We start from the raw sequence: 17,375 nt of genomic DNA, 5'->3' as shown, positions 1-17,375 counted from the left end.
ACAAATTAATATCATATTTAATGAGAATTTACCATTTCCTTCAGTTTTTTTCTATTATATGACTATTATGGCTACAACGATTCATTGATTCATCAGATAGAATGGGGTTTTCTAACAATTGAAACGGTTGGTTGGCCAAAACATTGTGGAATTTAACCTTTTGAATCTTATTTAAATATTAATTTACTGCATTTATTTTGTTAAATTCTGACTCCCTTGTCTGGTTTTTAGGTTTTTATGACTATGTCGTTCTGCTGAACTTTCTAATGAAAGAAAAGTGAAAAATCTGCAATTCCCATGACAAATTCATACCATATTTAATGAGAAATTCACTTTTCTCCGATTATATGACAATTCATTCATTCATGCAACATCTTTCAAACTAAATCATCAAAATTCAATTGGATTTGGGTTTTGGCAAAAAAACCAAAAACAATTTTGAGGTTTTCTGGGTCAACTCATTGATTAATCGTAAAAATAATCGACCGATTAATCGATTATGTATATATAAAAAAAATAATCGTTAGCTGCAGCCCTTATTTATATGAATTAGAGGCACGATAAACGTTGTCAGTTTTCACTGCGTGTGGTGGTTGACAGTGTACCGTCCACTGTGCGCCCCTGCAGCGGGGCCACGGTGCTCCTGCGGCGGGGACACTGACCTGCCACCCTCCGCTCCCTGACGTTCCTCCACAGAAAGTCCCAGGCTTTGGACGTGGAGCTCCGCAGCTGCTCGCTCAGGCAGCGGCGCAGCTTCAGCCTCGCTCTGCTGGAGCTTCTCCTTCTAGATGTCATCATCGCAAAACCTCCAGTCAAACATAATCACAGGGAGAAAAAAAAAAAATCCACGAACGTCCAAAAAAAAAAACACGAATTAACCCACGGATAAAGTGGTGGTGGTGGGGGGGGGCTGTGTTTGTTAACAGAAAAGAAGCGGAAACTTCAGCGGCGGCGGCGGCAACATTTTAGGAAGAATTAAATCCTCTGTTTGACTTAAAAAAAAAGTCATAAAGTGATGGTAAAACACCAGGAGATCCACGCAGATGTGTGTGTGTGTCCTTCAAGTGTGTGTGTGTGTGTGTGGAGGAATGAATCCACGCAAAACGAGCGCCACACATGTGGTGAGTTCACATGCTGTGGGAAATCTGGGAACTGAAGGAAGTGTGTTCCCAGAAAGTGACTTAAGTAGAAGTTAAAGTCACCTTTTATGTATATATATGTATATATATGTGTATATATGTGTATATATATATATACACACATATATATATATACACACATATATATATATACATGTATATGTATATATATATATATATAATATTACTTAAGTAAAAGTATTAAAAGGTTCAATTCCTGGCTCTGCTCGTCTATGTGTCTTTGAGCAAAGACACTTAACCCCATGTTGCAGCGTGTGAATGAGTGAAAACTGTTGTGTTAAAGCAGCTCATCGAAGCTAGAAAAGCTCTATATAAATACAGACCATAATACCAACACTTCTTCTTCTGATTTTATTTGTTAGTAACGAGTTAGACCAAATGTAGTGGAGTAAAAGTTAAAGTTGCTAGAAATACAAATAAAGTACAGATACGTGAATATATCACAAAAACTATTATGTTTTATTGCAGTATTTTCTTTTATTTCCTCATTTTCTTGGCTCTTCTGACGTTATATTCACATTCGCTCCTCTGATTTGTATGACTCCTGTCTTCGTGTTTCTCTTTCTTCTTGTCAAAGCACAAATGAGCATTTTCCTATCATTAATATCATTATCTGAGTTTGTTGTGTGTATTAAATGACATTATACTGGACTTCTTGATAATCTTAATCTCCGACAATAACACAATCACTGGACTGAAGGAAAATTGTACATTATTATTATTACATTTTTATCATTAACAATTTAGTATTCAGCAATTCACAAAGTACAATTATGTACATTTTACTGTATAACTGTAAGAATGTGACAAAATATAGTCCGACAATGTGGCTGAGTGACGCAACAGTGTAGAGAGAACATTTGCTTTTATGGCCCAGACAAGCACCCTACATTCCCTACAACACTGTGTGGACGTCCCCTCTTCAGTTATGAGTTTTACATGGAGCACCTGAACGCATCACAAGCCTGAACTCCCGGTGTGTTCAATTTGGATCCAGGAATCGAATTTTCCAAGTTCAAAGAAAACTTGGATTTCCCAACCTGGAGAGTCGGAGCAACGTCGCCAACTACTTTTTTACTACGATTAACACTTGTCACACACATGTCTGTTTCACAGTAAATCAGTAGAGCAGGGGTCTACGTGGTATTTGAATGACCTGGAGGCCACTGAGAGTCTAGTTTAGTCAGTAGGGGGTGGTCAAGCCAGAAAAAGACTAAATAATAATAACATTTATGATGATATTTCACATTATTTAAAAATAAAAGCGTTTGTTTTGATATGGAACTATAAAAAAGATCATAATATGAACATATTTATGATGGAAAATGAATCTATTGATTTAATTATATCTATTATAACTTGATATTAAGTGGTGGGGCCGCATGTGGCCCGCAGGCCCCGTGTTTGGGACCTCTGTCGTAGAGTGTTAGTGACTGGTTTTGCTGTTCAGACTTGGGCTCTGAATTCAGGGCTCCCACACCAATTTGATTGACATCAAATTTGGGGACTTTTCAAGGATTTTTCCAGGACCAATTCCCACAAATTCAAGGACGAGAATGTGTTGACTCAGCCTAAAATGGGAGGACGACTTGTGAGAGCTTGTCTTCGTCCATGATGGCGTCCACGCTCTGCGTCTGGACAAGTGATTGTCCTTTTTAAGGGGACCTTTTGGGTCAAAGTCAGTGTTTGTAAATTTGTCATTGGTGAGACAGAGACGTCTCTCTCGTTTTGACCTCGCTCTGCACGGAATCTCACATCAACGGGCGGAGAGAGAGGACAGAGGACAGTGTCCACACAACACCGTCCTAGTGATTACAAGTCCACGTTTGTTTACATCAAGCAACACAGGGCGTGAAACAGTAGGTGGCGTCGTAACAAACAAGGGAGACAGAACTGTAACTTTCTTACACAAAATCGATGACCTGTGTCTTTAGGGGCTTTAAAAAAAAAACTTTCAAGGATTTCAAGGACTCTAACCCACGTCACCACGGCAACAGCATTTGAGGAAAACCCACAATGTTCCCACTGCATCAACATCAGTATCTGACGTCTCTTTGCACTAAATATGAGGTCAATTTAGCTGATATTTTTGGGTATATTTTGGGATGAGAGTCTGATGAGAGTTCAGAGTTCACTCCGAATTTTAATGTGGTCACCTGCTGGGATTATTATTTTACAGCAGGTTTAATCCCACTGTAAACACACACACACACAGAGTGACTGGCGGCTGGAGATTGACAGTTTCTGAAATGAGCAAACCTCCGCTGACCTCAGTTTGACCTGAGACAACATGACTTCATTTCAATAAGGACAGAGTGCACTTGAGAGGAGGAATAATAATAATGAAGGGCTCAGTTTTCTCATTTCTCTGTCGACAGTCATGAGCACTTAGGAAGATCCAAACTGATCTGCTCTAATCTCTATCAGTCTATCTCAATCGCTCACAGAGCGAGGGGTCGTGAGACTTTTTGCCGTTGTCAGAAGTGCTTGGGCCGATAACCAATACAGATGGGACTTTTCCGTTATAAAACATTAATTTTAATAATACATTTTCTCCTTCTGTAATTCTCGATACAGCGCCGCCCTCAGGCGAGGAGGGGAACGCGTTACTCAAAAGGTTCCGGTTCGTTTCGCTAAAGTGCGAAAGTGGGAAAGCAAACTAGGACCTGGTTTGGGATCAGTCACGTCATTTTTCCATTACGTCATAGACACCAATCTGCAGTCTTTGTCAGCCTGACTTCAGGAAAGTCCGTTTTCAGTCAAACTGACTAAAAATCTATCAACAGAATCCTTTTCAAGACCGTAAAAGCCTTTCATCTGCATTTAAATGTAACAGAATTTGTTATATTTTATGGACAAGTTATGGATAAGTATGGACAAGAGGCGGGAACGAAACATAGGCCAGACAATATAGCCGATTTTTTTGGGGAGGTTTGGGTCACGAGTGATCAAGGTGTTGTTATTTTCAGCCACACATCTTCAGACCTTCAGGGTGAAAATACACACACACACACACACACACTTGTCCACGGAGCCAGTTTCATTTGATCCTGTGGATTTTCAGGAAGGGTCAGGGTTAGGCCGAGTCAAGCACCTTGTTTTCTTTTTTTTTTTCTGCTGGTCACATGAACCGTGAAGCTCAGACAGAAACAGAAGTATGTGTGTGACTCAGACCCCAAAAACTACTCCAAAATCCAAGACAACAATGTCAATTTTAATAAATATTGACGTCATTAAAGTGATAGTGAATAGCTGAATGCAGGCACATGAGCAATACAAATCCATTCCAGCTTACGTGTATACAATTCATCAAAATGTTTGTTGCGTTATTTCACTTTTGACAAACTTTTAAACTTCTCACGCTCCTGCACCAAAGTCCATAGAGAAAATAAGTGTTTTTAGCTCATGGGGACACAGGAGCGGTTGGACCAACAACTCCTGCGTGCTGTGATGTAAAATCGCAGATTCTCTCTATGGACTTTGGTGCGGGACGCTAAGCAGTTTACAAACTTTGGATAAAGAAAGGTTTTCATTTGGCAGAAATTAATAAAGAGCCCACGATGGACAAACTAAACATCTTTTGAGTTTTGATGTTAAATGAAGGCCTACATAGGTTCTCCAATACACTTGGAAGTAAACGGTGAGGTGACGGCTCGTCAGCGACGTGGAACTTGTTGTTTACCCCGCCTACCGAGCAGTAAACAAGGTATTGATGTCCAGTAAAGTGACGAGGCTGGAACAGAGATTAAGAGTGATGGAGGACGTGCGGTTACAAGGCTCTGACCTCTCGACGTGAATCACCAGAGAGGTAACTACAGCCCCACCACCTTGCCCACTCTAAAAAGAAACCTCAACTCTATAAAGATGAGCTTTATATCGCGGTGAGGATCACTGCGGCGAGACGAGGATGACTTGAGCCCCGGGGAGGTCGTCAGCGGTGGAAGTAATAGCAGATGCACGGCACGGAAACATCAATCAGCTTGAGAATGTTTTCCCTCCGCTCCACTCACCCACGTGTTTGTTTTGGACGGACGGGTTTCTTTCGGTGGAACACGCTCTTGTCACCATGACGTGGTTTCGTAAACACGCACGCATACATATTTATTTGCGCTACAGTGCAGTGTGTGTGTGTGTGTGTGTTTGCATGCGCGCTGCCGGTGTCGGCGCCTGGTGACGGATGTGGAATGCCGCCCCCTTCGCTCGCTGCAGTGGGAAAATCCCCAGATGTGAGGAAATCGGCTGACGATTGGGTCATGCAGTTGGCCGAGAGGTCTTACACCAGGTCTCCTTGAATAGTCTGGGAGACTGCTCTTCCCAGCCTAATGGAAACAAGGCTCAGGGAGCAGGGAATAGGGAGATTTCCCCTCCTCCTCCTCCTCCTCTTCCTCCTCCTCCCCCCGGCCCCTGAGGGCTTGCTTGTCCCAGGCATGTGCTATAAATTTCCTGACCATATATTCCCAAGTCGAGTTCATTTTTCCAGAGCTGCCACACATGTGGTGTATATCTGGGTTTAGATTAAGGGGCTGGGGAAGGAGGAGCTGACTTTGCTCTCGCTCCATGAAAGTGGCCACTAATTCTATTTTCTTCGAGGAATCTCCATTGAAACGTCATGGTTTCTTCTAAGATTGGCCGAGTGTTTTTTTGTAGTTTCATGTAGAGCTGGGCAACAAGTCAATAACAATATATAGAAAGATATAATTTCCCTCTGTGTTAATGTAAAAAAAAGGCTCAATATATATTGGTGCAAAACCATTTTTTCACCATGTATTTGTGAAGTACCTCTTGTTTATGGTCCGTTTTTGTCTGAAATCAAGTTTCACTCCAGTGAGCACCAGTGAAAGCTGAAGTTATCTCAAAGTCATCCCGATGATTATCAATCAAATGCAGTAGAAACTATAAAATCCACAATTTTGAAAAGAACGTTATTCCTGTTCAGTGCCGATTTAAATTCCAATATATAACAGTTTTTTAAGGTCTTTTATGTCTTGAAATCAAATGACAAAAAAAAGACTAAAATGATCGAAACAAGATCACCCAGAGAGCAAGGCTTAAACACTTTCACTTGTGGTTTACGTACCGCCATCTGAAATGTTTACATTTTAGATCCACTAGCTCTAGAAGAACTTTCCGGATCTGTACCGAACTTTACCTGCTTATAGTTATTACCGTCATACATAAACATGACAACATCCATCCCTGTACAAATGCCGCTGAGATACACACATCTGAACTTGTTCCATGGGACTGAACAATTTTGCTGCAAAGTCCGTAATACGTAATCTACAGCTTTGCCCATTACAGTAGAATAGAAAAAAAAAGTCATTCAGTCTGTGGAGCTTCTACACACACTGTGTTTTAATTCAACTTAGAGACGAAATCTGCATTTTTTTCTGGTTGAGCTCGCTCAGCTTTTATTTTGTAGTAATGAAGATGGTTAAGGGAAATGTATTGGAGTTAATGTACACATTTTATTTAGTAAAAAGGTAGTAGAGTAAAAGCAAATGTTGTCAGAAATGTAAATAACGAAGTAAAGTACAGATATGTGAAAATTCTATTTAAGTACAAGTATTTGTACTTCGTTACATTACAACACTGACCACCAGACACACTGTTAGCGTAACTGTTAGCAAAGATGGCGGACACTGTTTACCTTCTGGGAATGAGGTCCCGTCCCCCTACAAGTGGGTCTAAAAAGTGCGGGATTAACACAAAGAAATTCAGATTGATCCCTCAAAGACTGTAGACAGGAAGTTGCTAACAGAATGGACAGACTTACAGATAACATGGATCATACATGCAGTAGACCAGTTAAATCTGTAACAAACAAAGTCTTACGGATAATGGCTCTCAATAACAACAAACTACAACTATTGTAGAAATCAAATTAAATACAAAATGTGTGAGATCAAATAGGGTTTTTAATTTGTGAAAGTGAAAACTGCACGCTCTCCTTCAGTTAAAGCCACTTTCGTCAAACGGACATAAGTGCCGTTTCCCTCCCCAGGACGAGACTCATCTTAAAAGATAAACATCAACATCCTGTTTAAAAGTTGTTTCACGGAGGCTAATGCCCCGCCGCGGTGTAACTGTATCATAAGAAATAAATCAGGAGGAGTTATCCTGTCTGTTGTATTTATCTGTGACGGCTGCTGCCCCCCCCCCCCCCCACCCCCTCGTGTATTTTTTTCCACATCACTGAAAATGTGGGAGAAAAAGTTTGAGTGTTTGAAAATGACTTCAAATCAATAAAACATGAGGTTATTTTTATATACGTTTACCACCTTTGAGAGAAAAAGGGAGGAGCGGTGAGAGAGTGATTGAGGGAGAAATGTTACCTCTGTGATTAAATCCTCGTCGCTGTAATAGGAACCAGGTGCTGGACAGTGGTGCAAATGTTTTCCCAGGCATTTTTGTGGGCAGCGCAGCCTCGGCAGCCTCGGCAGACTCGGACTTGACAGCATTACATGCTTTGTCATTCAATGAAACAATGGCCACGTACGCTTGTCACGGCCGTTTTACATTCCTCCAGCCTCTTTATACAAACTTTGACCCCCGCGAGTCTTCACTCACGGACAGGTTTCGTGATCTTTAAACAAAATATTTGACGCCCGGAGGAGTGTGGAATTAGATGTGTGTCAATATTTTCACACAACAACACTTTTTAAGAAGCAAAAAATATCGATTTAATCACTCAAAAATATTGTATTTTATTGTTTGAAAATACACTACACGCTCCCTCATTTGTTCTTTGCGCTCCCTCACTTGTTCTTTGCGCTCCCTCACTTGTTCTTTGCACTCCCTCACTTGTTCTTTGCGCTCCCTCACTCATTCTCTGCTCTCCCTCACTTGTTCTTTGCTCTCCCTCACTCGTTCTTTGCACTCCCTCACTTGTTCTCTGCTCTCCCTCATTTGTTCTCTGCGCTCCCTCACTTGTTCTTTGTGCTCCCACATTTGTTCTTTGCGCTCCCTCATTTGTTCTTTGCGCTCCCTCACTCGTTCTCTGCTCTCCCTCATTTGTTCTTTGTGCTCCCTCACTCGTTCTTGGCTCTCCCTCACTCGTTATTTGCGCTCCCTCACTTGTTCCTTGCAGTCCCTCACTTGTTCCTTGCAGTCCCTCACTTGTTCTTTGCGCTCCCTCACTTGTTCTTTGCGCTCCCTCACTTGTTCTTTGTTTCGTTCGACTTTTGTCTTGTAAAATGGTCCCTATGTATTAAGCAAAAGTGTAGATTACGTATACAAGTTCAGATGTGTACAGTATATCTCAGCGACATCTCCACAGATCAGGATGAATTTTGTCATGTTTGTGTAAGATGGTAAAAACTATAAGCAGGTGAAGTTCTAAGCAGATCCGGAAAGTTCTTCTGGATCCAGTGCATCAGAACGTAATAATTTCAGGTGTCGGGTATTTAAGATGTATGTTGAGTGTTAGAGCCTTGGTGGAGGACTGACTGTGTTAAAAACATGGCACAGAAGGACGGATTAACCACTACTCCTTGTAACAGTATTTTGGACCCAAGACGATTTGTATTAATCATATATTTCATCACAGTTGTGTTATATTTGCCTTACTAATGATGCACAGACTCACTGTAATCACCTCAATCGGTGCCAGCGGCTCTGCTTAAGTCATCAGCCATGATAAGCTGGATAAGTACAGCAGAGGTATTGTTTTCACGCCGACACAAACACACGTCCTGCTGGGCTTTTTTTTTTTTTTTTTTTTACTTTTGAAATCCTGTGAGCCGAAAGGATGCAGGAAGTCTGCTCTCCCTCTGCCTGTTGTTGCTCTCTTTGATTACTGAGCCAAATAGTTTAATCGGGTCTGAAAAGCACAAGAGAAGCCGTAGCGGTGCGACTCTGGGACTCTGGGACAGACAGAGAAGCCTTTGAAGAGCGACCTGTGCTTTTTTTGTTATCTGTGCACAGGTGGAAATGAAACAGCTCTGTCAGTCAAACCGTGGGTTTTTGCTCCAGTGCAGAAAGACAGACACCGTGCTTGGTTGTGAGCCGCGGCGCGGATGTGAAGGCGGGGCCTGTGGGCCCAGTGTGACACAGGCGCAGACTTTTCGCCTCCCTGCAACATCTGGAATCTCTGTGGCTGATGTGGGAAATTTGGGAGACCAGTGACAGAACCAGTGTGGTTACTGTGTGTGAACCCACTCTGTGGAAATGATCTTGGCTCAGTGTGTGTGTGTGTGTGTGTGTTTACAAGAGCGGCGAGTGAAGAGGCGTGAAGTGTTTGATAACCCTCTGGAAATGAGAAGATTGCAGTAGTTAAAGGGGCATTATGTAAAAATGTGTAAAACTCTGGCCTTTAGTGTTTGAAAGTCTTTTTCCCCAATTTTTGTTTGGGGACAAAAATGTGCTTAACTGCTTAATCTGTTATTAGTTATTGAAGAACACAAGGGCAGCAACCATTAATTGATTCCTAAACTAATTGTCAACTATTTTGATAATTTATTCATCTTTTGTGTGTGTGTTTTTTATGATAAAAACAAACTCACTGATTTTCCAGCTTCTGAAATCTGAATATTTTCTGGTTTCTTTGTATTTTATAACATTGACCTTTAATCCCAATTCAACATATTGGAGATTGTTAGTTGTAAATACAATATAGAAAAAAGTAAAATCGAAAAAAATTGTGTGTTTCTAGTGACCAAAGTGGATTTAGACATTTCACTATGAAACTGTGCATATTTGTAGTAAAGTATTGCCAAATAACTACTTGAAAACAGCGTTATTGCACTTTTCTGTTGTAATTCAATATTTTCTTTTGACCTTCACTTCTTTTCTCAGGAGAAGCACAGCAAATGTTCTTGTTATTTGATTCTGTTATACACCAGTTAATGCCCCAACCCTAACTTTGACTGCAATTTAAATCTCAAACTGTTCTTCGGAAATGAGGTTTGGCCTCGTGAGGACCAGGATTTGGTCTCCATGAGGACGACTGGTCCTGAGAAGGTCAGTGTTTATGCCAGAAAAGATCCTGAACGCACACACACACACACACAGAAGGAGATAACAGGTCTGTTGATTGTTTAGTCACATCCTAGTGTGGGTCCCTGAAGTAGCGCGGCCCTTCCTGTCTCATTACCTCCAAACCTCGTTTCTGCCTTTTTCTCCAGTTGGCAGCTGAGTGCTGGACCAACCTGTTAGCTTTTGTTTTGTTTTTGGTACACACACACACACACACACACACACAGAGCACGTGTCCTCCTGTGACTGGCCTGCATCCTGACACGGCTGCTCATGTCTCCTTCCCCTGAGTTTACAAAACCCAGGCTTAAATTCCTCAAGTCACACACACACACACACACACACACACACACACACGAGACAGAGGGACAGACACATGCACACACACGTTTTGCTCAGCAACCATGACTAACTTATGCCTAAACCTTAACCTCAACCAACCGACAATGACATCCTAACCCTAACCTTAAAGCTGCACTACGTAACCGTCTTTTGATCACTAACTTTAACCATAACCACTCAATGTCTAACCCGAACCTGAACCAAACCAAAATTCAAATCTTAGTCCTAAACACCACCAGTTCTTCAGAAATTAGGTTCTGCCTCATTAGGACCAGGTTTTGGTCTCCACAAGGACTACTGGTCCTGACAAGGTCAGTGTTTATGGCCGAAGAGGACACACACACACAAACTTGTTTTTATGACTTATTGAGGACATATTATAGATAAAATACATCCCTGAGCCCCTTACCTTAACCTTAACCCTTACCCTAATCCTAACCTTAAACCCAAGTATAATCAGGACTTAACCCTGAAAAAAAACCTTTAAGGTTGTGGGGCCATGACAAAATGTCCCCACAAAGTTAAGTTTGTATATTTTTTGGACCTCACAAAGATGCAAAGTACACACAAACACACACACACATACACAGTCAGGTTTCTTCTGACTAAAGAGGACATTACATTGACTTACATTCATTTCCTGAAGATTACTTTGATCTTAACCATAACTGCTAATTGGCTAACCCTAAACCTAAACATGCATGTCTCCACCTTAAAATCTAATCATTTACCTTATGGGGACTTGATTTTTGTCCTCATGGTGTTCAGGTCACACACAGTCTGCCTTCAGCAGTTAACGTGTTTAAATAAAACAAAACATTAAAGAGAATAAAAACAATTAAACTGGCTCTTGCTCTTGGAGCACAATGACAGGATCAAACCATTGGCAATAAATTAAACACTAGCGTGATGGCAATTGTTCAGCACCGTGAGGTCATCCTGTAAAAGGGCCTTGAAGGCATCATTATTATTATCATTATTATTATTAAACGGTATTATGTGCTATTTTACTTATGATAACTGCAATAATTGTGACGAAAATGTCGTAATTGCAACACAAACGTTACAATGGACGATCAGAGTGGGTTAAGCAAATAGACGACGAGCTAATACTGCTTTCATAACCGTGACAAATTACTGTATACACAAAGACAAAAAGTACAGCAATACAACCCCCGTTTTCTCCCCGTCAAACAGCCGAGTTGGCCCCTGCACTCAGGAAACCACAAGTCATTTTCCATCTTTCCATGTGTGGAATTTTTCATGCACTCGTCATGCCAGCACCACCCTTCATACGGCCTGAGACGGATCTACAAATGACGGCCGCCGGCTTACAAACTCAGCGGATGATGTCACTGATCTGGCACCTGTTGAAAATGACGGCACACGCTTGCGAAAGTTTGGATTTTTCCCGCAGTTTTATCGCTAAACGTTTCCAATCCAGAACGTTTGATGAGCGTATTTTACTCACTGTGGCTGTGGGGGAGAAGAAGAAAAAAGTGCCACGTTGGCTTTTCCTTTCAAAACCAAAGCCACATCTAATACACCACACATACTCACTCACAGGCCACTTTATTAGGTACACCTGCTAGTTGCTAATCAGCCAGTCACATGGCAGCGACTCAAGCCTCAAGTCTACATGGAAACAGGAATTTCCCTAAATTATATTTTTCTTTGTGGTTTTTAAAAAGTTTTCCGGCATCGTTTCAAGATATGTCTTTATCCACAGAAACTCAACATGTCTCTAAATGCTGTAATACACATGCATGGCCTGTAATTGGCGCTGTAACAAGGACTTCTGACCACTGATCCGATTGATCGGCATATACCAGCCCTTTTGTTCAGGAATGCAATTTCTCTCCGATCAGACTTTTCGGATTGGCATGTTTGTGTAGACAATCTGGGATATTTTTATTCGGGTCAGGCTGTTATTCCGATTACTTGTGGCCATGTTAACATTGCTAACAACAAAGAAGACGAAGATAAGCGACAGAGAGAGAGAGGTGGCGCTATGACATCATTGTTTTCCCAAAGTAGCTTATTTGTTTTCGACAAAAATGCAAGGGTGGAGTTTTGAGAGTTTTGTGGATAAATCGCTGATACGATGAAAAAAAACAAAACCCAAAACATCGCAAGTAGGCATGTAGACATCGTAAAGATGAAATGCTGAAGAATCAGAGTGAGGAGGAACGCAGATTTAAGTGACTTTTGAACAGACAGTTTGGTCTGAATATTTCATAAACTCTCCTCTCTAAAAGTATGTAGTGAGCAGAAGAAAGATGGGGAGATGTTGGTGCCAGATGTCAGGGGAGAACTGAGGTTTGATGATCAATTCTGAATGCATCTTGGAGCAGCAGCAGAAAATCTCATCAGTTTCCACTTTTCAGCCACTTCATTAGGCGTCCACTGGACCTCCAGTAATTAGGTGGCCAGTGGGTTCACTTTGGGCCAAAAGAGGACACAACACACACCTATTTAACTGCACTCGTGTGAACACAATACAACCTCCCCTAGACACCCAACGAAAGACCTAATGTTCCATCGTATGGAAGCCGAGAACGCTTTGTGTGATCTTGAGATCACAGTATAATCATCTCATTATCTCAGGATCACAAGTGATAGCAAGATGATTAAAAGAAAAGAGAAAAGCTCACAGAGGTGTCTGTGAAGGTTCTCAGTCATCCAGGTTGTAGTCATCTTTAGTAGTTAGCTAAGTGGAAACTGGACTTGCTTGAGTTAAGTTTCAGGTTCTTCTACAGCTAATTCCTAAGGAAAAGCTTAAGGAAATTGAAAGAAATGTGGCGCCAATCCAAGCTGATATAGGGTGAAAGTTGGGGCTCGCCCTGATTAAATGGACCGGTTGCCTGGACTAGCAGAACCCAGAGAGAGCCCACACACTTTGACCACCGTTTAACCCTTCTCGAGCCCATGGCCAACTGTAACTAGAGGGTTCCTCGCCAGGGCAAGGGCTGGGGTTCCTCTGAGCAAGGTACCCAAACTCCATTGTTCAATTTTAATTGGACGCTAGACTAAATGAACCCCAGCCATGGAGAAGCTACATCCAGTGTACTCCTAGTTCTGGTCCCAGGCCTGGATAAATGGGAGGGTTGCATCAGCAAGTTCATCCACTGTAAAAAAAAATCTCTGCTAAATCAAACATGTGGATCATCCGCTGTGGGGCCCCCGTAAGAGGGGGACGCCGGGAAAAAAATTAATTGCACTGTATTTTCAGTTAGAGATAACATTCAGATCAGGCCTCCTCATTTGAGAAGACTTATACTGTCTGAAGATTTACAGACGATCACACTTCAGTGAGTCCTGATGCTCAGATTGTTGATGCTCTATGTCACGACAAAAGCCTCGTTATCCCAAGAACGCAGTCGTTTCACTAGATGATTCTTTTGTGACAGAATGAAAAAATACAGTAGCGACCACTCTTGGCTTCCGAAACCATTTTCCAGTTCCAGAACAAATATTATTTTCTGTTTCAGACCACACCACTGCAGCTCCTGTCACGATCAGAGACGACGAACTCCGGCACCAACTTCTGTCTTTCATTTTGGACATTTCATGGGTGAAAAAGGTAAAGCAGAAGTGATTCCACAGTTCTGACATACATACATCTGTGTATGATCTCTTTGAATGTGCTGCTTTGGCAGGACCGCAGACTGAAACTGATATATCATGTCTCCACATACACTCCCACTTCTCATCATCAGCCGCAGCATACACAGAACCTTCTCCCAGGTGAGCCTCAAAGAGCCTCGTACAAAAAGACGGACTCACACGAGTCCAGCTGTTTTTCAAACAGAGATTATTCAGGGTTGTCATTCACTGCTTCACTGTGGAATTTTTAGTGCCATCTCTGCAAAAAAACGACAGAAAACGAGCCTGGGGATAAAATATTTCTCTTTATACTCTTTGTTAGTTGTTTAAATGCCAATATTATCGTATTATCTATTACCAGTCTTCAAAAAAATACAACTTCAAATAGTTTGAATTAGCTTAATTCAAGGAGGCTAACGTGCTACGATACCGTATTGTGTCACTTCCTGTTTCCACTGTGTTTTCTAGCAAGCAACAGCGAACAATCCCTGCTATTGTTTAGCTACAGTTGCAAACAAACACTTGTTTTGGTTCATCAAGGCTGATATTAGGCAGTATCTGTGTTTTATATTTACCAATCATGATATTATTAAGTAATTACAAAGTACTTTGACTGCTAATTAGAGATGCCAATAAAAATGACAAGGGATAAAAACAAAATGGTATCATATTATTGCTCTTAGCTCATGAGAGTTCATGCATTATTGTATTTATTCATTTTATATTTAAAATTCATGTAAAATGTAAGTGTTGATGACCATTTAACTAAAGTTTTGTGTTGGAGTTTAGGTTTAAATTTGTACTGTAAGTGCATATCTGAAACAACGGTGATTGGCCTCATTAAATAGTAATAATTAATATCAATATCAGCCCTGAAAAACCAATAGTGGTCGTCCACTAGTGGCGCTACCACGGTGAACGAACTCCCAATATTTGCTTTACAGCAGTTGAAAATTTGTGATTATGGAAACTATCTATCTTTAAAACTGTTTTTGTTAATGTGCTGTGTCTTATAAAATTGTATATTGTTTAAAAAGAAAGAAACAATACCTGTCCTGTCTCTTTAACGACAGCTCACATACAGTATGTAACAGCAACAGCGGTGATGTCAGAATCCAATAATATGGAGCTCAAAACATCCAAATCTACATCTGACTATAATTTACACCTCGCAGCTCTCGCCTAATATAGAAACATGTTCTGATTTCAGTAAATGACATATACGCATGTTGTGATTGGTTGCTAAGAGCCTCTCGTGGTTTGTGTACATTATCATGTCTAATGCGCCTCCAGAGAGAGTGACTGCAGCTGTCCGAGGTCACCGGCTGACCACAGCACCGGGCACTGACCTCTGAGTGAAACTGCATGAAGGTCTGGAATCTGACAACAGCTGAGGAACATCGACGTGTCCAAAAAAACAATCCATGTAATCCATACAAAGTAGTCATCCACATTATATAACAGTGTGGTGATTCATCTGGTGCTTTATTGGCTTACATAATGTGGGAAAACCTCACTGAGGAAACATCAAGGATGATGATGATGATTCATGTTTCTACCGCTTTATGCTCCACATGAAGGTTGCGGGGGGGGGATGAAAGGTGGGGTCACAGCCTGGACAGGTCTCCAGTCCATTGTGGGGTCAACATATGGAGAGGGGGAACCAGGAGAAACCCACGCACACACAGGGAGAACATGCAAACTTCACACAGTAACCTTGGTCGAAACCTGTGACCGTCATGCTGTGAAGGAACAATGCTAGCCACTGTATCACTGCGTGTCCATTCTCATGCTCATGTTTTTTTGGATTATGTTTATGTGAATTGAAAAAAACAAACTTAGGATCAGGTTGGGAAGTTATTTACAGCAAATTTTTGTATTCGCCCACAATTCTCTTAAACTTTGCGTTCCCTCGCAATAAACCTTTGTGTTCCCTTGCAAAACGTCGGTTCCCGCACAACATTTTTGCGTTCCCTCACAATACTTATGCATTCCCCAAGTAAGTTTGTCTGTACTTAAAAATATCAGCCTAGCATCGTCATAGACTCTTTTGTTAAACTTTATCTACAGTTATGATCACATCCAATTTTCTATCATTATTATAATCTCTATGTTTCATGCATCATACATTATTATTCTGAGAAATAAAAATCGTATTTGACCTCAATAATTGGACAATAATCGGTGGATCACTGGTGTCTAGTATCACTCACTGTCAAATACATCAAGGAAAAGAGCAGAAACAGAAACGTCTCAGCCTCAGAGATTTGAAACGAGCAACAGCAGCCGATGAATCTGCACGTATTTGGCTCGACATTGACGCCCTGATAAAAGCAAGTGTCCTCTAATCCAAGTTCAGTGTTGACTCACAGTTCAACACTTGTATGGCTCATCATTGCCAGAACAATGTTTCCAAAACAAAAGATATAACCCTCACCTTCTCACAACCTCTGTGTTTTATTTTCCTCTCCTGTAAGCTTTACACTATGTTCCTGTTCTACACCCAAAACATTCACTTCTCATCCAGCTCGTCTGACGTTCACACTCGGCAGCAAACGGCGCCAAGCGGTGATCTCACTTACGAACAGGCCGCGGCTTGATTAGACGACCCTGAAATCAGAATGTGAATCCACTGCCAGGTGACATATAAATAATCATTCAGTCATTCAGTTTCTTCAGAGCTTCAGAGTTTCTTTGCTCTTTAGACGGAAAGCTCGTTGGGATTCTCAAAGTTCACCTTTTGTTTTTCTTTTTCTAATTAGTGGAAGGTTATTAGCATATTCATTCACAGAGAGGATGTGTGCAAACGAACACCTCCTCGGCCTGATGACGGTCTGGGGCCAGAGACTGTTGTTCAAGCTTCACTTGTGCCATTTTCCCTTTAGAAGGTGATGTTTATCATAACAAAGCACATGAACGCTTGAATCATGAATTCTGCGTTACCTTGAAACTCCACCGTCTACTCATCAGAGCACCAGAGGTGAAAAGAGACAAACTACATATATTTGTCTCACTGTAATGGAGTATTTTTTTGCAACTGAAAATCCATCCCTTCCAAGTGTGTTGGAGAACCTATGTTACCTCCAGTGAGCGTCAAAATTCAAAAAGATGTTTTGTTAGTCGACTGCAAACGCTCACTGCTCCGCTGACTCCCAGAGAAGCTGAGCTTCCATGAAAGGGGCATTTTTGCCGCATTTTGTCCAGCGTTTTATTCTGTGTCGTCGCATAGAGAAGAGTTGAAGCGGAGTGGTTTTAATGCGGAGACTGCTACGGGGATTACGAGAACACAGT

General features: G+C 41.4%; 1 protein-coding gene across 2 annotated transcripts in view; it reads right to left on the bottom strand.

Moving 5' to 3' along the window:
- The window catches only part of stard13b (StAR-related lipid transfer (START) domain containing 13b), an 89,470-nt gene that overhangs the window by 44,087 nt on the left and 28,008 nt on the right, over nucleotides 1–17,375 (bottom strand). The window contains exon 1 of one of the 2 annotated variants that reach the window (XM_058634019.1): nucleotides 663–1,054. The exons of the other annotated variant lie outside the window; for it this stretch is intronic. Coding sequence (XP_058490002.1) covers nucleotides 663–798 — 136 coding nt within the window. The 5' untranslated portion in view covers nucleotides 799–1,054. Of the gene's footprint in view, nucleotides 1–662; nucleotides 1,055–17,375 lie in introns of those variants that run through there. 2 annotated transcript variants of the gene reach the window in all.

The sequence above is a fragment of the Solea solea genome, chromosome 7 (assembly GCF_958295425.1).
Source record: "Solea solea chromosome 7, fSolSol10.1, whole genome shotgun sequence".
Lineage (NCBI taxonomy): Eukaryota > Metazoa > Chordata > Actinopteri > Pleuronectiformes > Soleidae > Solea > Solea solea.
The sequence above is the reverse complement of the archived record's forward strand: the minus strand, read 5'-3'. Positions and strand labels throughout refer to the sequence as shown.